The sequence below is a fragment of the Podarcis melisellensis genome (assembly GCF_964234715.1).
Source record: "Podarcis melisellensis genome assembly, chromosome: 2".
NCBI classification, from domain to species: Eukaryota; Metazoa; Chordata; class Lepidosauria; order Squamata; family Lacertidae; genus Podarcis; species Podarcis melisellensis.
The window spans coordinates 72,378,384-72,405,683 of NC_138529.1; the positions used below are offsets into that span (position 1 = coordinate 72,378,384).

Consider the following 27,300-nt stretch of genomic DNA (forward strand, 5'->3'; position numbering starts at 1 on the left):
GTGATTAACTGAAACTTCTACATATTTATGCAGAAGTAAGTCCCGCTGGCTTTAAACAGAACTTACTTCCCCCAAAGGACTTGCGCCCTTAGTCACGAGCTAGAAATTTTCTCAGCAAAAGTTATCCAAAGATCTGGTGGGAGTAATCCAATATCCTTTCTTCTGCACCAGGGGCGCATTTTAGGAGCCCTCAGATTGTAGGGAATTTTCTGAAAAGGACAATAGATTGATGGGCTCCCAAAGATTCACAGGAGCCAAATCCTAGGAGCCAAATAAAATTAGGGGACCAGGGTCCCCAAAGTTAATGGGGAATACCTTTCAAATAGTGTGTGTGAATCGCGTCATGTGATCGATTCTGCGGGGCGGGGCTTACCTGCCCCTCCCCTCCAATATTGTATTCAAGTTGGCACCTTTGCAAAAACTTTCGGTGGGAGTTAACTTACTTTCCCCTGCCCCGATATTTTCCACCGGGGCACCCGCCCATTATGTCGATTAATACCCTCACCTACCTCACAGGGCTGTGGCAAATTTGCAAGGCGATGTATATGGAGCGTTTGAAGGCGCTCTCAAAAAGGGGCCCAGGCAACTTAAGAGTTTGGAGTTTCTTAGCTGGGCTGCGAGTTTCCGCAGGCGGCTCGCGCTGTCAGCCTATAGCCAGCCTGCTCAAGAGAAGAGCCGGCGCTGGGGAGCAGGAAGTGCTCCCTGTGGAAGGGCCCTGGACGTGCCCAAGCCTGCCTTTTAAAACCTGGCCGTTGCGCGCGCTCTCTCTCTCTCTGGTTGGCAATCAGGATTTATTCACTCGGGCCCGGGCGACGGGAAAGGGGTGTTAAACCCCGGAACTTGGCGCCAAGGCCAGCCCTGAAGGCGAGAGGACAGGCGGGACCCCGCTGCAAAGGTGCATTGGCGCGCTCGGCTCTCCCCTCCCTCCCTCCGCAGTAACCCTAACCAGCTCCCTCCCTCCCTCCCTCTCAGGAAGTCCTGAACCAGAGGCGTCTTCTGCCTCTTTCCGAAAGCTCCCCCCCCCCGCTCGGCCACGTGCGCCAGAGCCCCCTCCTCCCACTCGCCCGGCTTGGGACGGAGGCAAGGCAGCCCGGCTGCCCCCCGTGGGATTGGCCCCGCCTGAGGCCGGCGGGCGGGCTGGAGGCAGGACTGTCCCCGCGCCCAGCCTTCCTCCGCCGCCGCTGCTGCCGCGAGTGCAGCAGAGCCCGGCAGCAGGAGGAGGGCTGGAGGCAGGCAGTGGCTTCTGCGGCGACCGGAGAGGTGGGTGAGCGGGGCAGGGCGGGACCCGGGGAGGCTGCCCGAGAAGGTCCCCTTTGGGCGGCCCGGGCGCGGCAGCGGCACCGCCGGCCCTCGCGCCTGCAGGGAGGAGGGAGAGAGGTTCCTGCGGAACTACTTGTTTACTTAGCAGCCGGGGCTGGAAGGCGCGTCCTGAGGGGGCTGGGGAGGGGCGAGCTGGCTCGGCGCCCCTCGGACGCCCCCGCCCCTAACCGCTATCCCCATAAACGCGCCTTGCTCTTCTCCACGTTCAGCTCCGCTATCGGACGACCCCCCTCTTCGGAATCGACTGCGGCTTCCCAGTCCCGCTGCCTGCGTTGTGTGGCCGGCCTTTCCCCCTGTCAAGTGCAGCCTTGCTTCCACAAACGCATTCTCTTCCCTCCTGCCCTCAAATGCTTCATTTAAAAAAGAAACGAGAAACGAAAGCCGCAGCATTTTCCAGCACTCATCATACGCTGTCATGCCCCAAACTTCCCTTGGCCAAATCTGCCTCTGCTCGTTTTCTAAAAGTTTCCCTCTCGATCCCTGCTGCCTTAATAACTTGCTGTCCCCCAACGCCCTGTGCCTGTTTAACACGAATCTAGCTTTGCAAAGCAAGTCCACCGAAGTTACAACCTTTCGTGAACTTTTTTGCTCGCCTACTGTACCTGCCTATGCCTGCCCATTTGAAGCGCCTGGTTGCACTGACTGGTAAATAAGCGACTCTACAAGCCTTCCTTCTTGCCACACAGGTATTGCCACACAGCAGTGAATTGTGGACTCAGTGCTGCTCATACATTCAGGTTTTTTTGTTTTTGTTTTTTTAAAATGGATAGCATCAATGCTGTCCACATGAAACTGCCATCCCATGTTATTTCCCTGACTAATCAACTATGATGTGTGATGAAATATTTCCATGCTTGAGCAGCACCTTCTTCACAATAAATTGCTGGGCAGAAGTGTCTGCAGTCTTTCTTCCCATACCTTTTCTTTCAAAACAAAACAAACACCCCCCAAAACCCTACTTCCCATACTTGCTCTTGCCCACTTCATGCTCCCTCTCCCAATTCTATTATCACCAGTTTCCTTAACACCTAACCACAAGAAATTGTGCAATTAATTTTAACTCCATCCCTTCTATTCTAGTCACTACCATGATGTCTAAAAAACCCCAATATCGAGTCTTCAATATCCTACAGAATTATTGTCTTATTAAAAGGAGAGCACAAACTCTGGACCTTTATATCACACAGTTCCCTCAATACGGGTCTTGAACCCAGTGCTTTTTTTTTCTTAAAAAATAAGTTTAGTGGTACTCTCATTTTCCTACTCGTATTGAAATACTACCCCTCAATGAGGTCAAACTTAGATCCACAATATGTTTCGGGGTATGCATACTCCTGCGTCCCTCCAGAAAAAAGCACTCTGTTGAACTCATCAGTTAGGAGCAGCTACACATTGATAATACAAGTTGTACCTATTTACAGCTGTCTGACTGGCAGTAATTCAATTGATGCAGCTTTCTTCACACCTGTAGGGCATGGCTATTTATACCTGTGGAGTTTTTGAGCAGGGTGTGTGTGGAGGTGGCAACGCTACTCCCAACTTGTAGGTCAGTTTCACAGCCTTCTGTGTTTCCAGAACCTTTTGCTAAGCTGCCTGTTTGAATGCTTCCATGTAGGTGTTGAGAGAACACATCGCCCGTTACTCTTGCCATTACTGTACAGTCATTTCTCGTTTCCAGCAAAAGTTGCCTTGTGCTCTAGCCCAAGAGCTCTATACTAGACACAATACCCAGAAGAAGCTGTTGTAGAAAGTGCACATGGCCATGCTCATTTTCAGATTAAACCTTGTGACCTTCATAGCAGTAGGTGTAATTGAGTTGAAAGAAAGCCTTGATTGGGATTTTTCCCCCCACTTGGGTGCAATGATGATTTCCCTCAAGTGCTGAGCTCAGCTTTCATAGCTTTGGATGTGGTTTTTTTTTGAACCATTACAATTTTGGGAGCGAATCCATTTCGGGGAAGTTTTTAAATTACCAGTCAATTATTGGTGCCATCCTGCAATTTCCTCCTGTTGCTGCAGCCTCAGGAAAGCGAGAGAAGGCACAGCAGGAATTAAATGTGGTTATACAAGTTAGTACCTGTAGCAGCGCAATTCCACTCTGAACAGTAAATAAGGGAGAATGATATTCTTGCTCTTGCTCTCTGCATTTCCTATGTATTCACTTCTTAATTTCACAGAGGACTCTAATATCCTGTGTCCAGAAGGCTAACATGCTGCCAGAGAAAGACCCTAAAAGGCAAGGGGAGAAGGACCCCCAAGAAGATCCATCAGTCACCCTCTTCCGGGAATATCTGAGAATCAAGACTGTCCAGCCAGACCCTGATTATGGTACGGAGGGTGTTTTCTTTTTCCTCCTTCATTTTAAAAAGGCGAAGTTCTGCTGCTGTCTACTTGACTGGTGTCACTGCTGGAGCTTTGCAGAAACATTACATAATCAGCAACCAATGGGAGTCCATTCGGAGGCTGGTTACTTTAGCAGCTGGAGGTAATGTTCCTGCATCATTTGCCAGAGTGAACAAAACAAATTGATTTCTAGAGTTCATTTGAAATGGTTTTATCTCACCTGTTCTGGCTAAGATGCACTGAATGCATTTGCAACATACAGCATAATTTAAACAGGAAAAACCATCTAGTTGGAATTATGCATCCCTGGATATATTTACATAGACCTATGGTTATCTGTGCTGTGATCATTCGGTCCATATGAATTATTCTGAGTACATCTTGTAAGTATCTATCTAGCACCACCACCCCTTGTTTCATATGTATTATTTTCATTATTTAGCCTTTATAATCACATGGATAAGTCTGACTTCCATTTCCCCTCAGCACTTAAACTGTGCTATAAAGAGTGAGGGGAAATATCTTTCCTCTCACTTTATAACATGCATTTCATTGCTTTCTTTTTTAAAACAACATCCCATCAGAGTTTGCCAGGACCTGATTGGTCTGCTTCTATGCCACTGTTTCTCTGGGAAGCTCAGAACAACATTTTAGCCTTATTAAACACACACACAAACACACCTGTGACCAGGGATATTTTTGGGACAATTTTTATTAAATTGTTAATTAAAATATCGAGATAAGATATGTAAAATTGATAACAAAATTAACCGCTATAATACAATCCAGAACATTTGCCATCTTTTCAATGCATCATTGCATTTTCTACTTCAGAGTCAGAACATTTCTCTAGCCTCCTTTTCTAACTCAATCAAATCATAACATAAAAATACTTTCAGACAGGGTATCTTGCAAAAATGGTAACATGTCCCATGACAACCCTTTCCGCTGACAAAAGGTTATATATGTGCAAGCAACATTTTAATATGCTGTAATGTTCAGCCATGCTAGCCTGCCACCATCTTCAGTCTGAGTGACTCAGACCAGACACAAACTTACTATTTCTGAACTAGGTCAGTAAAATTTCCTGAGGATTAGATGCACAAAATTCCTTACTACGCTGAAGAACCAGCATAACTTGGTTGGAGACATTCTCAACATTGGGAAAATAGGGAAGCCACAGCTGATATGGAGTAGGCCGATGAAAACACAATTCAACACAGTTAAATCAGGTGACAGACAGCCCTGTACTCACTTCTGTGAGAATAAGTCCCACTGAGCCCAATGGGGCCTGTTTCAGAGTGGAAGGATACACATAGGATTGAACTATTAACCGCTTAACAGGTTTATGCATGAGTCTCTCTTTGTTGGATTATAGCCTTCTGCCAAAATCCAGAGAACAATTTTAGAAGAACACAAGGTCTTGAATGCACCCAGTCGGACTTGTGCCCTTTCCCCCTTTGAACAGCAAATCACCATACTGTAGCACAAACAACTTTTGACACTTTCTTGAGTTTCGGAAATACTTGGCTGGAACTTTTGAAAGCTACTACTGGAGAAATGCACATCAAAAACCCCAGTGGTCCTCAATAGGCAGAGGAGCAGAAGAAACTTGCTAGACCAGAATGGAATGTTTTCATAAAATGCAAGTCACATGGAAGCTCCAGTTTAAAATTTCTGTTCCTTGCATGATTCAGTCTATTCCTCAAAAGATTCAAGTCACATTTCCAACCCATGTACGTTGTTTCAGCAGACTTAATCTTCCTACCTTCACCTTCCTAACCATGATTCCTTCCCAGTGCAGATGAGCACAGTATAGGCCAGAGATGAAGAACCTGTGACCCTCCCAGAGATTTTTTTTGACTCCAGCTCACATCAGCCCCAGCCAGCAAGGGATTGTGGGAGTTGTAATATCTAGATAACCCTAGTTTCTCCACTACTGATATAGAGTGCAGGTTGTGCCTCAGAGGACATCAGATAGGGATGTGATATCCCTTTCTCTTGCTCCACCCCCACTCATGCCTGGTGGACAAATCCCTACATACGGCTTTTTGAGTTGCCATTTGAAAGAAATAATGTGTTCCATAGGCTGTCAGATCAGAAAGTAATTTGGAAGGGTTTAATGGTGATACTTTGCACCCAAAGCTACTCAGAAGTGTGAAACAGCAGATGTTAATAGCTTATCTAAGAAACACTTTGCTGCTTTTCGAACTTTGGTGCTGAGTGAAGTCCACATTCCAGAGCTTACTTCAGACAAGTATTGCCCCTCTGTTATCCTGAAGTATTAATGAGTCACAAAGTGAAGGGATTTAAGCCTTGTTTTCATGGCAACAGGAGTAAATCTGTATGCACTGAGCAAGCTGGAAGAGAATTTTTTGTCTGTCGTATACATTGGCTCTCATCCACTTCGTTCAGGCAGACATTGAGTTGCAGTCATGTGAACCCTTGTCCTCAGTGTACTCGGCCTAAAGTTGGCAAAGTTAGCCTTTTTAAGTCACCTTGTAACTTAGGCTCCTGTTCCCATATCACATAGTTTGAAGTAAGGCCACTGAAGCCAGCAGGACTACAGTGGTACCTCTGGTTACAAACTTAATTCGTTCCGGAGATCCGTTCTTAACCTGAAACTGTTCTTAACCTGAGGTACCACTTTAGCTAATGGGGCCTGCCGTGCCACCACTGCATGATTTCTGTTCTCATCCTGAGGTAAAATTCTTAACCTGAAGTACTACTTCCGGGTTAGCAGAGTCTGTAACCCGAAGTGTTTGTAACCCAAGGTGTTTGTAACCTGAGGTACCACTGTACTCTGGAATGAGTGGCTTAAAGGCTGCAGTCCTAGCCAGCCAGGTGCATCTGAATTGCATTACATTGGCCTTTTTGAGCTAGGGTCAAAATTCATATGAGAAGTGAGATTGTGTATTTTAATTGAAAATACATTGTATTTCCACCCATTGCATGTCCACCTACTGCATGGTGGCCATTGGAAAGTTGTTGAAAAGAAAGCCTCTGTGTGGTAGCCCCCTTATCTACCCCCTGGCCTTATGTACCTGCCACACGCTTGCAGCGTGTGCTGGATATACCAGAGGGAGAAATGACTCTTGTGTAATGCACACTGAAAATCAAATCCCAGGCATGGCAGAGAGTACACATGACAGGATTGCTATGGGCAACCTCATTCAGTCTTTTGTTCACACTGTCACCAACTGTGTGTCTGGCTGGTTCTGTGAATAGTCTAAAGAAAACTGGCCAAGTCATTTTGGAGAAAAATAAAACCAAAAAACCAATTTTATTATTACAAACCTGCACTGGATTACTATTTGCATTTTACTTATGTCAACTTGCTTCAGTTCAAGCAAAGCAGTGGCTTACTGCTCCGCTGCTTTGCCAGAAAGAACACTTACAAGAACTTTTGTAACTAAGAATTATTGCCTTAGCATGCAATCCCCCTCCCATCTTCTGCATGCGGTGATGGCTGGGGCGGAGGGGATTGTATAGATCATTTTTCAAAACAGCTATGGCCTTTAGCCTGGCCTGGGATCCACTTGATCAGGCATAGGCAAACTCCGGCCCTCCAGATGTTTGGGACTACAATTCCCATCATCCCTGACCACTGGTCCTGTTACCCAGGGATGATGGGAATTGTAGTCCCAAACATCTGGAGGGCCGGAGTTTGCCTATGCCTGCACTAGATCCTGAGCTACCCACCCACCCACTGCCATCACTTGGTGGCATTAGACTTCAGCTGCTGCCTGGCTGGGGTTAGGATTGCTCTTGCGAGTTTGCCTTTTTCCTCCTCCTTAGCAATTCATTTTCCTTCCGTTTTGTGTATTTTAAATTATAAACCTGAGGGTAGGGTCCATCTTATTACAGGCTGTTGTAAGCTGGTCTAGGAGCCTTTTTCAGCCGAAGAATATACTGAACAATACTTTAGGTAAAATGTCACAATCCTATTTAGCTGTATAGGATATGCAGCCTGGGATGCATCCCACTTTGTGAATGTTAGTGGGAGAAAGAAAAGTGCAAGAGAGCCATAATTAGCTGTTGTGCATTTTTCACTGACAGAAGCAGGAGAAGCCCATTTAAGTGTTGCTTGTGAAAAAGTCTCAGTGGAGAAAGTCTTGGCTTGTTTCCATGAAGAGGGCATCACCCGATGAAACCATTAGGTTCTTACTGGACTATCATTGTTGTACACTTTTGAGCTAGGCAGAATGAAACTGTATGAATTGTTTCCTGTGTCCAAGGAGAGAAGGGCAATAGGAGGACTGCGCCAGAAAACTCCAGCACAAAGCGTTTGCAGGGAGAAAAGATTTGTTGTTGAAATCCCCCCCACCCTCCCCTGTTTTGCTGGAGGGGCCCTGCAGGGAGAAGAATCCATCAAAGGGGACTTAATAAGGTCTGTTTCCTGTTTGCTTGGCCAAGTAAACTCCTGAGAGGAACCACAGAATGAAAGCAAAAAATTTTTACCCCCCTCCGTTTGTTTTGCCCTACTGGGTCAAGGAGGCCCACATAGAAGGTTCTGAAATAGAGAGGGGCTGCCAGAAGGAGAGGGCTAGCTTTGCAAAAAAAACAACACTTAACGCTCTCTGGACACAGTCAGTAGTATGCAGTGGACCCTGTAGTCCTTGCAGAAATTGTACTTTTAATCTACAAGGAAAATAAGGCAACGCTGCTCCATGCAGGCCTACCATCTTTAGAAAGCTTTAACTTCTCATCATGCCTTGGCTGGTCCCTGTCAAATTGGCTAGTCAACTGGGTGGGGGGCAGGGAGAATGGATGGATATAAAGTGTGCAATGGGAAGCATTGGAAATTAGCAGCACAGACAAGACTTGAGAACCTTTCCAGATTAAATGACAAAATATGTCAAAATAATCCTCAGAGCAATATTCAGGCAGAAGAATAGCGGAAGGGGAAGACAAGACAGGCCTTTTCTTTACTTGACACACTGGGCTTCAGAGAAAAAAAATGAAAAGGTGCAAGTTGCTCTTGTTGTTTCCCCCTTGCCCAACTGTGTCCATCTGCAAAAACCTGTGTGGCGTGAGAGATCAGCCTCTGTCCTGAAGCCTCATCTTTGTACACAGAAATATTAGAGTGATGGGAGAGCATTCCAGCGTGTTATCAGAAGGCAAAACAGGGGTTCACAATTTTGGACAAGAAAAAGGAGAATAACTATGATCCAGCTGGCAGAGTGCTGGATGGACTTTGGAGAACCAGTGTGGCGTCATATTTACCAGATGATTTTATGTTTTTGGCTATGTGTCTTTCCGAATACCTCTTTATACATCTCTTTACCCTACCTTTTGACATGAGGTGTATGTTGTAACCCACCTTGGGGAGAAGAGCAAGTAATAAATAAGAATATAACACAGTAATGCTTTACTATAATTTGAAACGTTCAATGGAAAATACTTAAGACAAAGAACTGCTTTAGCTAATATGAAACGGAGGGCTCAAACAAGAGGCCTTTGCGACATTTTGCAAAGAAACATCTAAAAGCCAGGGTATGCAAACAAGATGTGTTCCCAAAAATATTTTAAAACCTTGTCCGATGCTTCAACTCCATTTGCTGTCCACCTCTGGGGAAAAGTTCTACTGCTCATACTGCATTGGGTACAATGGATGTGCAGCTTTTTGTAGAGACTACACTGATGATTTGAGTAAGTTTTATTGAATTGCTTCATGTTGTATGCTGCCTTGGTAATTTATGGTTTTATGTATTTATTATTGCATTTCTATGTTGCCTTTCCTCCAAGGAGCTTGAGGTGGTGTGCATGTCTCTTCTTCCTCCCCATTTTATCCTTACAGCAACCCTGTGAGGTAGACTAGGCTGAGAGTAAGTGATTGGCGCAAGGTCACCAAGTGAGCTTCATGGCTAACTGAGGATTTGAACCCTGGTCTCCCAATCTCCGTCCAACACTCTAACCACTGTACCTCACTGGCTGTCTCTTAAGGCCATTTCATAAATGCTTTTAGTAAATGCATACGTAAAATAAATGTCATTGACCGAAAGGTGGTTAAAGCGATGTATTTCATTGATATGTGGTTTTTACAGCTGCTTCTCCTCTCTCCTTGCAGACACAGCAGTGAAATTCTTGGAGAGAATAGGCTCTGAACTTGGCCTACAGTGTCAGAAAGTGGAGGTAATTAATGAGAAAGCCATTGCCCCGTCTCAGTTCTGTCAGGATGTCTGATCACCCATCTCCAATTTACTGTTACGTAGTCTCTCAAAGCTTATGACTTGGTAAAGGAGGTGCCATTAATCTCCTGGCATACAGGAAGCTTTGGGCTAAAGTAAATGGTTCCTGGCTCTCAAGAACATTGTTCTGTTTGTTCATTTAAAGTACTTCTAGGCCTCCCTTGACCAAGACACATTCCAGAGCGGGGTACAACGAGCATGAATAAAACTATTCATACCAGATGCAAAAACAACAAAACATCAGTATTAATAACGAGCTAGCGAAATGAGAGGCGTAAATAAAACTGTAAAACTATACTGCCTAAAGAATTATAACGCAGAGCTCTAGTTACACCACCACAGACTCAAATTTGATATCACAATGGTACATGTCTTTTAAATTCCGTCTCATCTGCTTATTCTCTTAACCTCTGCAAGAGGGATATTTCTTAACATTCTTGGATTGTTGTCCGTGTCAAACTGCCATCTGTTTTAAGCACCAGGAATAAGAAGATGGCGTTGGATTCACATGAGCAAAGTGTCCACAAAGCTCCTGTTAGTCATGGGTGAAATGTAGACCACAATTTTAGATTCCGTAGTTGGAATCACTGCATTAAGTTTACAACCCCTTATTATTTCCTTGTGGCCACAGAAATGTGCTCTTTAACGCTTCTCCAGAGAAGACTTATTATTGACGGTTTGGGCCTAAGATACAGATAATCAGTCAATCCTAGTAGTGAAAAAATGTTGCCATTCCTTATTTGTTAATCGTGTAAATCCTCTCTGCTGCTGGTGATAATGTTTTACACAAATGATCACTGGTTCTGTTACAATACTGGTGTCCAATACCAGCACCTAGTATGGAGGCTGGAGTCAGAGCCGCTAATTAATGACCTCAAAATAGTGCCTAGCGGAGGTTCCAAGGAGACTGAGGGCCATATTCTCCTAATGAGTCCTGCCAATGCAAGGATTTCCACTTGCACAATGGGACTCCCCCCACTTTCCTCCCTGGGTGTGCCCTGAACCCTCCCCCAAATCTTTTCCAAAGGGTTGGGGGAACCCCTAGAACAGATTTAGGGGGTGTGCAGGGGGAAAAACATTCTGTTGTACAAAGAGAAATCCAGAGTCCCTAATGCTTCTGAATATCAGTTGCTGGAAACCACAGGAAGCTCTTGTGCTTGGGTCCTGCTTGCAGGTATCTTACAGGCATCTGGTTGGCCACTGTGAGAGCAGGATGCTAGACTAGATGCTAGACAAAAGAGGCCATGGAGAAGAAATATTGAAGATCAAGGGAGGACTTGGGATGAAGCAAAATGTTTTTTTTGGCGGGGAAGAGGGAGGAATTCAGGCTCTTCAGGACCACATGTGTTGGCCTGACTTGAAGGGTGGAATAGAAGCATAATAAATAAATGGTTTCATAGGCAGTCTTGAACAAGTTTTGATCAATTATGCCCCCTTGATTGGTGTGGTTCAAGGTAGTGGTGGTGAGGAATGTCTTCAGATTTATTCTCAGGCAACCTTCTGATGAAGCCACACTGTGGGAAGCATTCTGATAATGCTGGTGCTCATATTGGCTGTTTTATAATTTGTTGCAGCCCTCGTGCAGCCTATAATCTCTTCATGAGCTGGCTATCCCATTAATCTCTTATTACCATGTTCTCAGGCTATTCTTGAACAGATCCAGCATGACCTTCCCTGCATTAGGGCCTGTGTTTAGACTGATTATTGTTACAAATTAATGCCATGTAAAAACGAAAACTTTTATTTTTAAAGGAGTGATTTGTGTTCTTTTCTCTATTCCTATGTATAGTTAAAGGCTAATTCCCCCCCCCAAATGTTAAAATTTAAATGGGTCAGTTTCAAATATTGGAGTTTGCCTCTACCTCAGTCTTAATCATAATAGTCAAGGGTACTTTAAAAGGACTAGCAACCATAAGCCTATATGAATTTCCCAGAGTCCTGTATCTGTTCTGGACTCCGTCTAGTGATCTCTGGAACTTCTCTGTGTTGGAAAGTACTGCATTTTATTATGCCGTTGGAGGACTGCAGGTGTGGACCTGGATCCGCAGAAGCAGATTGGGGCTGCCTGATTTCGCCATAAGGAGACACTGTGTTTGCCTGAATTCCGAGGCTCATTTTGATTCAGCCTGTGGCTGTTTCTTTAACTCACAATGAACAGGGTTGTATCCAATGCCGGTCTTACTTAGAGTAGATCCGTTGACATTAATGGACCTGAATGGCTCGGATTTATTAATTCCAGTAGGTCTACTCTGAGTAGAACTTGGTTGGAATACAACCCACACTATGCTCAGCCTTGCAAACAAGTCTACAGAAACTACTCACCTATAATGCTTCCCTCGCTACCCATTTGCCCCACAAGTGGCAGTTTTAAAACGTTTTTACTGCCTCGTCACCTCACGATGATGCTTATTTTCCCACAAGAGGCTACTGCAGAAACCTGAATTGAGACAAAGCCACCTTAAGGCTCCAGTGCGCTTGCTGTCCATCAGATTCTCGCTTAATTTAATGGAACAATTTGCAGAGAAGAAAATAAGACCCTATGGAAACTCAAAAATGACTATAAAGTCCAAGCCACAATAAGGTAGAAGAGTGTGAGCCAGAACAGGGTGCTTCTCTCTCATCATCATCATCCATCAGCCCCTCTTACTGCCTCTCTGGATTGCACAGAAAAACCATTTCCAAGTACTTGGGAACCATCTGTGGAGCTTTTTGTCCATACTGATCTAGTGACAGGACGAGCAACCCACAACTTGACTTGGTGTTCTGTTTGCAGGTCTGCCCTGGCCGTGTGATCACCATCCTGACCTGGAAAGGCACAAACCCGCATCTCCGCTCCATACTGCTGAATTCCCATACAGACGTCGTGCCAGTGTTTGAGGTTAGAAGGGGATTCAGGCCTCTGCATCTTGCATGTGATGTTGCTGTTCAGAAAGGGTGTTGGTGGTACAAATGTGCCCCCTCCTTCAGAATGCTTTGAAAGACCCAGGGAAGCGTGATAATCCTTGCTTGCTTCTTGTTTTGAATATATAGAGGACACAGGTTACGGTGCTCATATTGGTGCGATGCGTTTTCATTCACATCAACACCTGTGTCATCCTGGGGGATTAGTAATACATACCGTAGAGTTAACACTTCCTAGGATTACAACAGTTGAGGGATGAGATGGAAGATACCTTTGAGTAAGACCTATAATTTAAACTCAAGGAAACTCTGCCCTCTTCGTTATTCTAGTCCCCAGAGTGCCACCTACAGGGAGAAATAAAGAGCTGTAGGCATTTAGATGGTTTCTTTAATAGAGTGGTACCTTGGTTCTCAAACTTAAACTGTTCCAGAAGTCTGTTCCAAAACCAAAGCGTTCCAAAACCAAGGCGCGCATTCCCATATAAAGTAATGCAAAATGGATTAATCCGTTCCAGACTTTTAAAAACAACCCCTAAAGCAGCAATTTAACATGAATTTTACTATCTTACGAGACCATTGATCCATAAAATGAAAGCAATAAACGAGGTACCACTGTATTTTATAGTACAGTACATTAAGTTACAAACGCTTTGGGTTACAAACACTTTGGGTTACAAACTCCGCTAAACCAGAAGTAGTACCTCGGGTTGCGAACTTTGCCCCAAGATGAGAACAGAAATCGCTCATCTGTGGCACGTCAGTAGCAGGAGGCCCCATTAGTGAAAGTGTGCCTCGGGTTAAGAACAGTTTCAGGTTAAGAACGGACCTCCGGAACAAATTAAGTTCATAACCCGAGGTACCACTGTAAATAAAACAGTATTGTAGATGATAAAAATAAAAATTACTTTTTTCCTTACCTGCTTTTATCCATCTCCGTAGTCACACAATCAATCAGTCAATCAATCAATCAATCAATCAATCAATCAATAGCTGAAGTAGGATCCACACAGTCTCAAAAACAAATTAACTGAAAAAGCTTCAAAACAAAAAACGCAAAATAAATAGCAGAAACAAAAGCTCCAAATATCACCTCAGAACACTGCAATCGGAAACGGAAGGCTTGAATTACAATGCGGGGGGAGGGGATGCAAATTTGCAACGCAACAGGAAACACAGCGGGCTGCAAATTAGCAGCGCAAGAGGAAGCACAGGGGGACTCAAAACGGAGCACATTCGGCTTCCGAAAATAAGTTTGAAAACTGGAACACCTACTTCCGGTTTTGCAGCGTTCGGGTTCCAATTTGTTCATGAACTAAGCGGTTCAAAAACTGAGGTACCACTGTAGTTAGTCTCCCACAGTGTTGTTTTTTTAATTGCACTTGTAGTCAGAGTGTTTAAAGCAGGCACACATGCCAAATCGCATAGGGTGACAAAGAAGATATGGATGGATGCCACCTTCAAAAATGTTCTTGAAGGTCATTGTAAAGGTCACATATCATTGCACAGCATGGGCTAGACTACTTTTGGTGAAACTCTTTGTAGTTATGAAAAATGGACTGATTTGGACATACTATACACAAAAATGAAGGTAAGAAGCCTGCTACCAGATATATAATAATCAGGGAAATCTTTCTGAAGTTTGAAGTGCTATAACACTTGGAGTGCCTAAAACCCTGGAAATTATGGCCAAAACATAGATTCATAATGCTATACTGTTTTACCTATCCCACAAAGCTATTTCAAGTCTATTACATATTTGGTAGTCAACTCATTTTGTATAACTTGATACATAGAATGTCCAGATTGGGTTGATATTTACTAAGTTATGTCTGAGTTAGGGGAGATAGCCATATTCCTTAAAGCAGTTAAATGCAATAAAAAGGGATTCCTAGTTTCAAAACCAAATCATATAACAGAGGTTGTTTCCTAAGAACTCCTTGCCTGCAAATGAAATATAAAAATTGCTTTCCTTGTTTTCAACCACTTGGATACCTCTGGATGGAAAGCAATGGGTGTTTCCTCATTTGTTTCCTTAGCTGACACATTGTGTTAGGATCACTTTCTTGGAAATGCTTGCTTGTTCTACGCTTGGGTGGGAAGATTGAGGCAGGGCCTTAATTTGGTGGTGGAGCACATGCTTTGCATGCAAAAGATTCAAGCCTTGATCTGTGGCATCTCCAGATGTGACTAGAAATGACCCCTTCTGAAACCCTGGAGGGCTACTGCCAGCCTAAAATACCAAACTAGATGGCCTGACTTAGCATAAGGTAGTTCCTAAAACCTGCTTCACTCTGCATTCAGCACTGAATTGGTGCCCCAGCAACATTCAGTGGTGGAGCATATGTCCGCGCTGCCCAGGCTGGGCGCGCTCCAGGGGGGTGGGGCATGGAGGGAGCCCCACCCATCCACCAATCCCGCTTCCTTCCTCTTTGAGCGTCCTGGGAGGCTTGCCATCGGCAGCACACCACCCGGACACTCGCAGGCAGGCAGGCGAGAGGACACAAAGGAGGCAGGCAAGTAAATAATGGAGGGGGAAAGGGAGAGGAAGGAAGTGGGATTGGTGGGTGTGCATAATGCCCGCCAGGGGTGCCAGCGTCGCTTGCCAGGGTGCACGAGACACCTGGCGTGGAAGGAGCGCCCCTGCGAAGATCTGCACAGGGGGATTTTGTCACCCCCCTAGAGATGGCACCTGAGGCGGACCGCTCCCCCCGCCCCTACCTTCGTCCACCAGTGGCAACATTACAGGTGTCAGTTTGCTATCACAACTCAAGCTATCACAGTGGGGAAATATTCCTGTTTGCCTTTGTTATGTGGAAGCGATTTGGCCCAAAGTTAGTACATGAGTGTCTGACATAATATTTGCGAGTCTTTCCAGACAGGAGTTGAGGAATCAAAGATCTCATATATTTGCTCCTAATATTCAAAATACATAGGATTTCCCCTGTGCTGTAATAGGATGTCACATTTTCAGGACCTCATGTCCTCCCATCACTCCCATCTTCCTGAGGTGTTCTGTGCTGTTTTCCTTCCCACAGGAATATTGGCGCTATGATCCGTTTTCAGCCTTCAAGGATTCTGAGGGAAACATCTATGCACGTGGAGCCCAAGATATGAAATGTGTTTCTATCCAGTAAGTCCATCCATGGTGGGAGAGAGGACACATGACTGAGATTATCTCATCCAATCGTAGTTCACATAGAGTGATCATTTCAAGTTCACTTTAGTGGGTGCAGAAGTCAGTGGAAAACTTCATCCTGATTGGCCAGTGTGCCTTGGGTTAAATGTTAATGGGTTCAGTGCCCCAAAGGTAAACAGGAATAGATAGACTGCTAATACACACAAATGCTGCCTGAATAGTATGTGGGTGGTTAAATCCTGCAAGTAACAAAGTTTTGTATAACTTTTGTAGCCATTTTGTTTTTATTTTATTACATTATGTGCTGCTTAATTACATCGTAAGCAGTATACAAGTAACTCAACACAATAAAAATAAAAATCATCTAAAACCATAAAATCAGAATTCAGTTAAAATACCTGCTTGAATAAAAAAAAGTCTTCAGTAGTCATCGGAAGTCCAACAGGGAGGGGAACCCATCTGATCTCAATTGGAAGTAAGTTCCATAAAATTAAGCTCACAGTACTGACGCATGGGCATAGCCAGGATATTTGCTGCGGGGGGAGGGGGGCAGGACTGACGTGATTGGTCAGTTAGTTAAGTATTTCTATTGCTTTACTTGATTGGGTGGGGGAGAAGCTGCCCCCCTGCCACCTCCTTGGCTACGCCCATGTACTGAATGCACAGGTTCTGGTAGATACAAACTGTGCATCTGAGCCATGGGGTATCCTTGATGGTGACTCCCTCAAAGACATCAGTGGCTAGACACGGATCTATGGAACCAGGCAGTCCTTGAGGTATCCTGGATCCAAGTTGTAAAGGCCTTATAAATTAATATAAGAACCTTGAACCTCTCCCAGTAGCATATAGCCAGTCGGTGCAAGCTTTTGAGCATTGGAGTTGTGTGTTGGCGATAGTCCGACTGCATCAACACTCTAGCTGCAGCATTTTGCAGTAGCTGGAACTTCTAGAAAAGGCTCAAGAGTAACCCCACATAGAGCAAATTACCAATGCATGAATTACCATGGCCAAACTATGAGAATGGCCATAGTTGGCGGACTAGCGGTAGCTGGTAAAAGACATTCATAGCCACCAAGGCTATCTGAGCCTCCAGCAATAAAGGCAGGACCAGGAGCACCCCCAAATTCTTATTAATGTGTGGTTAATACAAATTACTTGTCTTGCTCTGCCCTGTATGGTATATCTTAGAAGTCAATGGACTCTGATCCAGGCTTCAGCTAGCTTCCAGTCACCCCCCCAAAAAACCCCACCCTCCTTTATCATTCCTGCACCTGTGCATGATCCTGACTGGGTGTAGACCAAGCATCTCTTGGTTGTCCTAGGGGTATCATCAGCCACTAAATAAGGCTCCTTTCCTTCCAGGTACATAGAGGCCATCCGGAAACTGAAAGCCGAAGGGAGACAGTTCCCGCGTACTGTTCATATGAGTTTTGTCCCAGGTGAGTTAACCAAGGGCTTATTCTTTCCCATTTACTTGTATTTCTTGCACCTAATAGTTTCTCCTCCTTCCATATTTCTCTCAACCCTTTTGAATGAACTTTAAAAGGCCCAGCCCTCCTCTTTCCTTAGATCTCCCTCCCAAAAGACAGTTGAAGTAGTGGTAGTAGTAGTAGTAGTAATAATAATAATAATAATAATAATAATAATAATAATAATAATAATAATAAAATGTTATTTATACCCCGCCCTCCCCAGCCAATACCGGGCTCAGGGCGGCTAGTAGAAGTTCATGTCCCTCCCCTCCCCTCTCAGCTTGTAAATTACACCAGGCAAGTCAACCCAACTTTTTAATCCCTGCCATACAAACCTTCACTGTATTGACTGTCCTCAATCCCTCTCAATAACCAGACTCACCCAAAACAAAAGAAAATAAGTCACCCTCATCTCCTTTGGTGGTTGTCTGTTTAAGAGATGCTATAGGAGGTGGCTGAGGGGAACCAGAATTTAATATCTGGTAGTGGTGGCGGCTGTTCCTCCTCCACTGCGGGAGGCTGTATGCCTCTGAATACCAGTTGCTGGGGATCACAAGTGGGGAGAGCGCTGTTGCACTCAAGTCTTGCTTGCAAACTTCCCAGAGGCATCTGTTTGGCCATTGTGAGAATAATGTAAGTGGGCCTGTAGCCTGATCCAGCTGGGCTTTTCTTTATGTGGTCTTTGTAGCTGCCCCAAACAAGGTTTTTGCTTGTAGATCCTTTAATAGACAGCCATTCTTGTTCCATCCTTGGGACACTAGAGGGTACCTGCAGAGGATGCATGTATAACGATTACATGTACATGTACAGAGGATGCATGTACCAAGGATTTGGGGGCTGACTGGATGTAAATGGAAAGTCTGTGTTCTCTCCTTATGCCCTTTTTGTGGTTAAAAGCAATCATGATGCTTCTCAATTTGGGTTGAGACCATGCCACTGGAGGGGTGGGTGTTTAACCCTTTCCCTTCACACTACTTCCATGACTTAATCACTCCCCACATCCCCACAAACTGCTGCTATAAACTGCAATATAGGTTCATGCCCCCCTCCCTTCTCTGCAACATATAACCACATAGGTTTAATTCAATAAAAATACATCCGAGGGGATCCAAGCACCGTTCTCCCATGGCATGTTTCTTCTGGCCCTCTGTTGCAGCCCAGGTAACCAGATACTGATACCTGCTATTTCTGCAGCCTTTTCAGTATTAGTACAGTCTGCAGTTTCCTGGCTCTCCTGAGCAGACTGACTGGCTCCTGCTACACAGCAGGAAACAATTTGAACATCACAAATCTCTGTGTCATTGCTAAGGTGGATCATCACTGTGAGCTGAATTGCCACAAGTGAAATCCCTCCAGGTTCCCATAGGGAACTGTGAGTTGCCATAAGCTCTTGGGCCCGTTTTGACTCTCAAGTGCAGAGAGAGATGTGGTTGGTCTCTGGAGAATGAAAGCAAAGGTGTTTATATGGCGATTCACTTACCTGGTCTCTTTTCCCTCCCCTGCAGATGAAGAGATCGGGGGCCACAAGGGGATGGAAATGTTTGTGAAGCGTCCTGAGTTTGCAACGCTTAATGTTGGCTTTGCCTTGGATGAAGGTGAGGCTCCCATCAGGGAAGCTATTTTGGACTTGAGGGTATGAGGGAACCAGCCCATACATTTTGTTTTACCCTTGCTTCAGTTTAACCTGGGCATACTTCCTCTCTCATTGCCAGAGAGAGGGAGAGAGAGAATGAGATTCTGTTTGGTCACAGGCTTACTGTCAAAAAGGGCATACAGTGGTGAAGATTCTTTGTTTTACTGGTGCAAGGCAAATGATGAACTCACTTGCATGAGGTTAATGAATTCTCAGCCACTTTGACGGTCTGTTTCCTGGTCAAAAGGCGCTTCAGAAAGCCTACTGTGTCTTCTAGCTAAATGTGTTGTTTGCTAATTCCATTCTCTCTCTTCCCCCAGGCCTGGCAAACCCAACAGACACTTTCACTGTATTCTATGGCGAAAAATGTCCGTGGTGTGAGTACAATCTGGGATTCCTTCTATGTTTGTGTGTTTGGATTTTTGTCTCTGTTTGTGGTTCCCTCATGGCTACTTCTGGTCTTACATGATGTTTGCTTGCATTTTCAATACAGATCTTGGAAGAGATAATGTCTTTTGAAAGAAAGAATTGCTGAGCCTTTTTCACAGGGAAATCACGAATTCTTCTGAGTAGTTTCTGGAGTTCTGCCATACCCATGTCTTCACTGTAAAATAGTCACACATGTAAAACCTTCCTAGAGCTTTTGGGGCTTTATGGAGGAGCCAGAGCAGATAATGAGACCAACATCCTGTTGAAATTGGTTTGGGACTTCATAATTCTTAGCCACAGCTGTTTTTCACTTTCACAGTAGATTCGGATCTGTGGATTTTTAGTCACAGTTAACATCACTGGAATCAACTTGGAATTTTAAGCCTCCTTCCTTGAGTGGTTTTTTAAACCTTGGGATTTTCAGTCAGGGCTTGTAACTTGTGAATTTGGATAATTTTGCAGTGAATGTCTGAAAGTCAGCATTCACATGTGAGTGTTAACAGATCGTGTAAGTGTGATTGCCAGCATTCCCTGCCTTATATCTGTAAAAGGGAGTGGGGATTCATATCAAGGTAACAGGATATCCACCATTTGTTGGATATATGAATGGTAACATTGCCATAAAGCTGATTTACTATAGTTTGCTGCTTTTATTCCCCTTCCTAGATGGCTTTGCCTCACATTTTCTCCCCTTCACCCATGCTTGCTTTCTGGCTCCCTCTCTTTGGGATACTGCCACAGTACAATGTCTCATCTGCTGCCTTACTGCTGTCTCCTTTGCTCTTCCTCAATTTATTCCTATGGTGCTCTAGCCCATCCCTGTTGCCCTCTTAGTACGATGCCCACAAATGGGGCCCTTAAAGTATAGACTATGCCATTTCCCCATATAAGTTGAAAAACAGTGTATGCAATATGGATGCAAATTGGCTAGGTTGCAGGGGCTTTACAGCAACAGTTTCTGTTGCTGAAGAAACAAGCCCACTATTCAACTGCAGAAGCCGTTTGACTCGTCAGCCGTGGGAGTCTGTTCAACACTCCAATACTATTCTCTCTTCTTTGTGTATGTTGATCCTTTGGATCATGGCACTCTTCCTCTAAAAGATGTGTTGAATGTGGTTTTCACTTACTGTAGGAGTTGGGCATCAAGGTGTTGCTTTGACTACCTTGCTTACCATTCATGTTTTGTGTCTCCTCTGAATACTTTGCAGGGATTAAAGTGAAGGTAGAAGGGAACCCAGGACATGGATCCAGATTCATTGAGAACACAGCTGCTGAAAAGATGGTAAGAGATTAGGAATAGGGGCGAAGTGGCGTGGGAGGCGAGGCTGCTTTTGTTTGGCAGGGGACAGAATTGTTTGCTTAGATCTAAAAGCAATGCCTTCAGCCATCCGAGCTGAGCTCTGTTTTCATAGACCTTTCTTTACACAAGCCTTTGAGCCTGGTGCCATCCAGCTGCTGGGCCACCTTGAAAAACATTTGCTCATTAGAATATGTATCTATGTTTCCATATTGTTGCATTGACTTTTCTGCTTTCTTGCCCATAGCACAGAGTGATTACTTCCTTCCTGGAGTTTAGAGAGCGTGAGAAACAAAGGTGAGGAGGGAAAAGGAGCCCCTATGGGAAGCCTGGGAAGGGGTGTATCTCCTGGCTCACTTTTGTTTGCTATTTATTTGGCGACCGTTTCTAAAGTGCAAAGGCCTTTCAGTCCTTAAGTTTGTCCTTGTAACTGAGATAGAGCCCTCCCTTAGGACTGATGCTAGCATTATTCATTGGGCCACACTGATGTGTGACTCGTTGCCATCTGCGTGGGTTGAGCAGCACATTCAGGTTGTCATAGAGCCCATGAGCAGTAGCCCTGCTGGGCAAAGGTAGAGAAGCTTTATAGCAGGGAGGGGACTGACCCATGGCCCTCAAGATGTTGTTAGACTACAACTTCCACCAGCTCCAACCAGCATAGCCAGTGGTGAGGGATGATGGGAGTTGTAGGCCAACAACATCTGGAAGAATTCTGGTCCCCTATCCCAGCATTAGTGGCACTCATTGTTTCCTGAGACAAGAGGCTTGCAGTGGAACGTGTCTATGTTTCCAAGACCACTTGTAAGCTGCTGTATGAGTCACCTGTCATTTGGATTCCGCTTCTTATGGGTGGGATTGTTAGCTGCTCTGACTATTGAAAATGCCCACTGTTCCTGCCAATACTTGGAACAGTGATTTTAGCCTCCTGATTCTTCACCCTTGGGACTTAGGGAGCAATTAAGTGCAGAGTTTCAAAGATGTGGGGTGAAAGTCTTTCTCCCTTGTTTCTTGCAGGTTGAAATCAGAGAAGCACCTTACCTTGGGTGACGTCACTTCCCTCAACCTGACCATGCTCAATGGGGGCATCTCCTTCAATGTGGTCCCTTCTGAGATGTCTGCTGCCTTTGACATCCGCATCCCTCCCACAGTAGATTTAAAGGTACAGTATCTGGCTACTGACAGAAAGGAAGGAGGTAGGGGAATGGCGACTAATTTTCAGGCTGTGGGGTATTGCCTGGAATATGCTTACTGGGAAATGGCTGGGGAGTGTATGCTTATTCTTCCTGCATTGGACTGTGTCACCTAGAGCTCTCGTTCCTAGGCTTCTTACGTTAAAATTGTTTGAGACATCTTATAAAATATTACGAAATGTTACATTTTTTTTTGTCTTGCATTGGTTATCATTGATCACATGAAAGCACCTTGCAACCCTTCCTGGTTATGATTAGGAGAATTGAAGGGGCTGATTTTTTTGTCTGTAAGGTACCTCCAAGAGCCCTGCTGACTCTCCCATTCCACTTTCCCTCCTTGCCCTGAAGGATCGTCTCCAGTTGCAGGACCCGCCTTCAGAGGCTGCAAGAGAGGAAGGAGCCGGTTGGGGAAGCAGTTGAGGGAAGCCTCTGAGGTTTGGCATGGTTCTAAGCCAGCATGGATCCTTGGATCAGTGGTTAAGCTTAAGGAGCATTTGATTTTTTATATTTGTGGGGGTAGGAATGGCAGGAAGGAGTGCAGAGGATTCTGGGATGAGTTAGAAGGACTGTGGGATAAATTGAAATCAGAATCATTCTGACATCAACTAACCCCTTTTATACCCAGCTGAGAACTCCGCAGGAGATAACCCTCTGCAGATACTGTTTCATCAGGAGGTCCTTTCTGTACAATGTACATTGCCTTTAGTGTGGCAGTACTTACCCTTTGGACCTCCTTTCTGCTACGTACAGATCAGAGAGATTCTATTTTTCCAGCACCTATTGAAGACTGTGCTTTCTTAAACAAGCCTTATAAGTTGGAGGTTTTTTTAATAAAAAAAAACAACAACCCGGTCTGCTATCTGTTATTATATCTGAAATGACTTTTATATGTTTTTACTGATGATGTTTTTATTGTTGAACAGATTCAAGATGTTTCACAGGAAGCAATTCCTGGATGAAATAAATAACACTCCATCTTGCTTTGTTTCTGCTCTGCAGGCATTTGAGGAGCAGCTCACAGCCTGGTGCCGGGCGGCTGGGGAAGGTGTTAGCTATGAGTTCCACCAGGTAACTGTGGAGACGAGGGAATATTCCAGCAGCCTGTTGCCACCCCCTTAGATCTAGGCGCCTAGCTCTGTTCCTGGCTTATGGCTACATGGCCCCCTGTGCTGTTGTAGCTGCTGCTGCCACCTCTCTCTCTCCCTCTCTCCTCCATCTCCCCCTTGGGCCTCTCCTCTCTCAATATGGCTACCTTCTGTTCTGCCTTGTCTCCCTCAACCTCTCGCACTCCTGCTGCCGCTTCTGCCGAGCCCTTGCCACAAGTCTCCTGCACTGTAGGTGCCCTGTTGCCTCCTCCAAGCTTCACCCTCTACCCTTTTCTTTGGGCTAGAAATACACGGATCAGTCGGTGACCTCCACAGAGGAATCTGACCCCTGGTGGAAGGCGTTCAGTGGCACCTGCAGGGACATGTGAGTAAGACGCCTCATTCCCCCCATTCTCACACTCTTATGAAGACACCTGTGGAGGCTGGTGGCTGTTTTCACCTGCCGGACGCAGAAGGAACTGTAAACACAACAGCAATTTGGAGGGAGGGATATGTGAGGGGGGAAACCTAACATTCTAGGCATTCAGAAAAAGACTCCCCTAGAGGGATCAGTATGGAGAACAGGAGAGTGGCCCAGTTATCCTCACCCTTCCCAACGTCTCCCATTCTGTTCATCCGAGGTCCCCTGTGCTCCATTTAAAAAAATTCTCACCATCTGAATCCCGCCTTCAGACAGCTTGGAGCCTCCATGGCAGGAGAAAGAAAAGCCTAGCTTAGCAATGGGAGCTCCCCTGTCATAGTATCTCTGTCTTTGTCAGGAACATGAAGCTGCAATGCGAGATCTTCCCTGCTGCCACAGACAGCCGCTATATCAGAGCGGTGAGTGCAAGTGCATTTCCTGTGTGCATTTATCTTTCAGTTGATTTCTTCCAGTACTTTGGTTGAGCTTCTCTTGTGTCCTCTTCCCCCTCCTCCTCCCACTGTGTTGCAGGCGGGACATCCGGCTATCGGCTTCTCCCCAATGAACCGCACCCCTGTGCTGTTGCATGACCACAACGAGTTCCTGAATGAGCAGGTCTTCCTTCGCGGGATTGAGATCTACGCCCATCTCATCTCTGCACTGGCCAGTGTCCTTCCCCTGCAAGCAGAGGCCTGAATAGGGGCAGGCAGAGCAGAAGGCAGCAGTCCGAGGGAGAGAGAAACCAAAGAACGAGAAAGAGAGAAGCTGAAAATCTGCATTGCTTCCTATTTTGAGACGGGACCCTGCTAGAGGGGACGTAGGCCTTAGATGTTTTGATTGAGGGCTAGGGCTTGCTGAGATCACACCCAAAGCAGACTGTTGCATCCCAGCATCCCTGAGTGGTACACAAGGGGGGCACAGCATGTTGGAAGCAGAAATGTACACTTACACCAGTACATATAAAGTGGGGCTCTGTAGGCGTCGGCAGCTGTTTCTCTGCTCCTTATCAAAGCACTTACAGTCAAGACCCTTGTTTGCACAGTTCCTGCATCAGGTCCCAGAGCTCCAGCTCTTTATCATCACCAGCTACCCATGTTGCGTTTTAAAGGATAATCCTCAAGCACCAGGTTTGTAGAACTGAGGTTCTCACCGCTGAGGTTTCTTGGGTTTTGTGGCAGAATGTTATTGCCTTGTCACTGGCTCCTTTCACCGCCTTCTCCCCTTAACACCAATGCTGCACCCTTCTGCCATGTGATTCCCTTCTCCACATACCAAACCCAAGGCCAAAGCAACTGGAAAAGCAGGGTAAGTCCTAAGCTGCAGGATTAATCAAGCTCCCCCCCGGTTCCTTCTTCCCTTTTGCGGGTTGATGTTCTTGACACCTAGTTGGTTTTCTCTGCTACAAGGCATGCCTAGTTCTCAAAGATCCAGCAATCTCAAATTTTCAGTGGGAGTCCAGGCACCGTGGAAAAGCCTCTGTTTTACCTCCATTATATGCTGTATGGTGTTGGGCAAATCTACACACTCTGTGCCCCTCACTCGTAGCAGGGCATGAAATGTTGCCATGGGCACTTTGCCACATGAGATCTTCCTACAGAACTTGGTGAAGATGAAGGAAAAGGCAGGTTTGCTGAGGGAGATAGTAATTAATATTGCCTTACTTGGAACCTGCCTTCCCCACACACCAAAGTAGGATTGATGTGGGGATGGGTGTCTCTCTGGATATTCACTCTTTGGGACTTAACAGCAGAGGAGCTGGCTGCAGCATGGTGCCTTAATTTTCTGTTGAACTGTAATGAGTTCCTGCTGACACTTGCCATTCCCATGCAGGTAAGAATTGGGTGAACAAGATTCAGCCATAAAGGACAGCCATCTCCTCCCTGCCCCATAACGCTCCAAGGGAACAACACTACTTTATGATGCTTTTAGCAAAACTTGCCCTTGCTTGGAAAGATCGTTTTTCACATTATGCTACAATATAATTCCTCATCCTCAGGTTTACATGATATTTGATAACATCATCTGGAATTGCCAGCAAATTCCCTAGAAACTATACTCACAGTCGCTGACATTGTAGATCAAGATGTACTTAAGTAATGAGGAATACCTGCCCCTTCATCTCACTGTTATCTGCATGCGGCTTGAGCAATAGATTGGATAATGGCATAATGCTTTAATTTGACATATGTCCTTGCTAGTATCAGTATAATATCATCCACTGAAGTATAATGAGGAAGAAAATGGGGTTCACTTTGTTAAGTATCCCAAAATGCCCTGATGCCAGAGTAGGCCTATAAATCAGCATACTTTTTAAAAACCTAAAGCAAAAAAACCCCCCGCAAGATGCTTGTTTTACAACTCAACCCTAAGCATGTTTGGCAATAACTCCCACTGTTTTCAGTGAGGTTTACTCTTTGGTAAGTGTTCACAAGACTGCTGCCATGGACAAAGAGTTGAATGGCTACCTTTATGAATGGCAATATGAGAAGTTAATGAATGACTACAAGGGAGAGGGATACATAATGCAAATATTGTGATACAATCCTCCTCTTGGCAAGTGTACATTTGCATCAGTAAACCTATGTTTTTAGAGCTGCCTTGATATTCATCCCCATAACATCACCTCTTTATGGAGGTATATTGCCCCTCCTCTCAAATAAGTTTAGTGAAGAAGAAGAAGAAAACAGCAAGTGGTTGTTTGAATCCCAAAGGGGTGTTGCCTCTGGGATCCAAGGTGCCACACCCCATCCCAAGTAAATGTATTTGACAATTTTAAGCACTGCTTCTTTGTGGAGCAAAAAGCCTTAATAGTGGCACAGACTGCATAGTCAGCAATGCATGCATTGCACAGGAGGAGGAGCCTTCCACACCTGCAATGTTGTTTTTGCTCTCATTTGAGAAAGAGGTACAGCCCCCTCAGTCAACCTGGGAAAAGTGCAGGCAGCGTGTAGCTCCCTGCATTGCACAAGCTGCTTCCTCTGGTGGGGAAAGGGAGGTGCTGCTTGCAAGATGGACCATCCCTGCACTCCTCCCTCTCTTAGGTTAGCAAGTAAGGTATATGGAACCTGGAAGTATATATAGTATGTCACATTGAATAATGCTTAACTTGAAAGTGTGCAATCAACCAGTACTCCTCTGCAAGTGCCATTAAACTTCCTGGTGGTTTGTGCTGATTGTGTCTACATCGCCCTATCACCTCGTAAGCACACCTTTTCACAGGTAGAAACCCTAAATGTGCATAGCTTCCACCAAAAGATGCATATCTCAGCATACATATATTTTTATTCACATTGAGAAGATTAAGTACTGCAGGCCAACAAAGAAATGCAAAGGTGTATAAGGCATGAATATGGAGATAATGAACATGATCATTGAATGCTGAGAGTTGTTCTACATTCCCCTACGGATTATGTATAAGGGCTTATTTGTTTGGGGTTTTGAGGATTTGACACCTGGCCCTCTGTAGTCTTAAATTATCTAATCTGCTTGCTGGCTAAACGAAAATAATAACAAGCTTGTTCCGATTTAGAAGCGTTAGAAAACTTCAAATTTGCTTACAATGTTCCATGTCAAAAGGCCAGAAATATACAAACATGATTTTAAAACAAAAATAGGATGAAGGTATTAAAATATATTCAGATTTCAAAAACTCAAAATGTGTTCAGTTTTGTTGATGTGATAAAATGTTCCTTGAGGAGGATGTGGGACCATAACTTCTTTGTTTTCCACCAGATGGCGCCCTACACCTGACTATCCTCTGGCAAAGGCTGATTCCCACTTTACAGGGCACTATCTGCATTGTAGTGTTTGCTGCAGTTTGGTGCAGAAAGGGGCAATGCAAATCCCTAAGTGCTTGGCTGCTGGCTGCTGCTGTTTTATCCA

At 45.0% G+C, this 27,300-nt stretch overlaps 1 protein-coding gene across 2 annotated transcripts; it reads left to right on the forward strand.

Moving 5' to 3' along the window:
• The first annotated feature begins 550 nt into the window (after positions 1-550).
• Positions 551-27,074, forward strand: ACY1 (aminoacylase 1). Of its 2 annotated transcripts, none has more exons than XM_081900339.1 (15): positions 551-895; positions 3,498-3,648; positions 9,734-9,798; positions 12,628-12,732; positions 15,791-15,885; positions 17,254-17,330; positions 18,869-18,958; positions 19,317-19,373; positions 20,634-20,707; positions 20,970-21,019; positions 21,737-21,881; positions 22,912-22,980; positions 23,303-23,382; positions 23,777-23,837; positions 23,950-27,074. In XM_081900339.1, the coding sequence occupies exons 2-15, from the start codon at positions 3,531-3,533 to the stop codon at positions 24,112-24,114; spliced, it is 1,251 nt and encodes a 416-aa protein (XP_081756465.1). In that variant the 5' UTR covers positions 551-895; positions 3,498-3,530; the 3' UTR covers positions 24,115-27,074. The 2 variants fall into 2 exon arrangements, with proteins under 2 accessions (XP_081756465.1, XP_081756464.1); XM_081900338.1 differs by lacking the exon at positions 551-895 and adding an exon at positions 1,098-1,260.
• Positions 27,075-27,300: the final 226 nt, after the last annotated feature.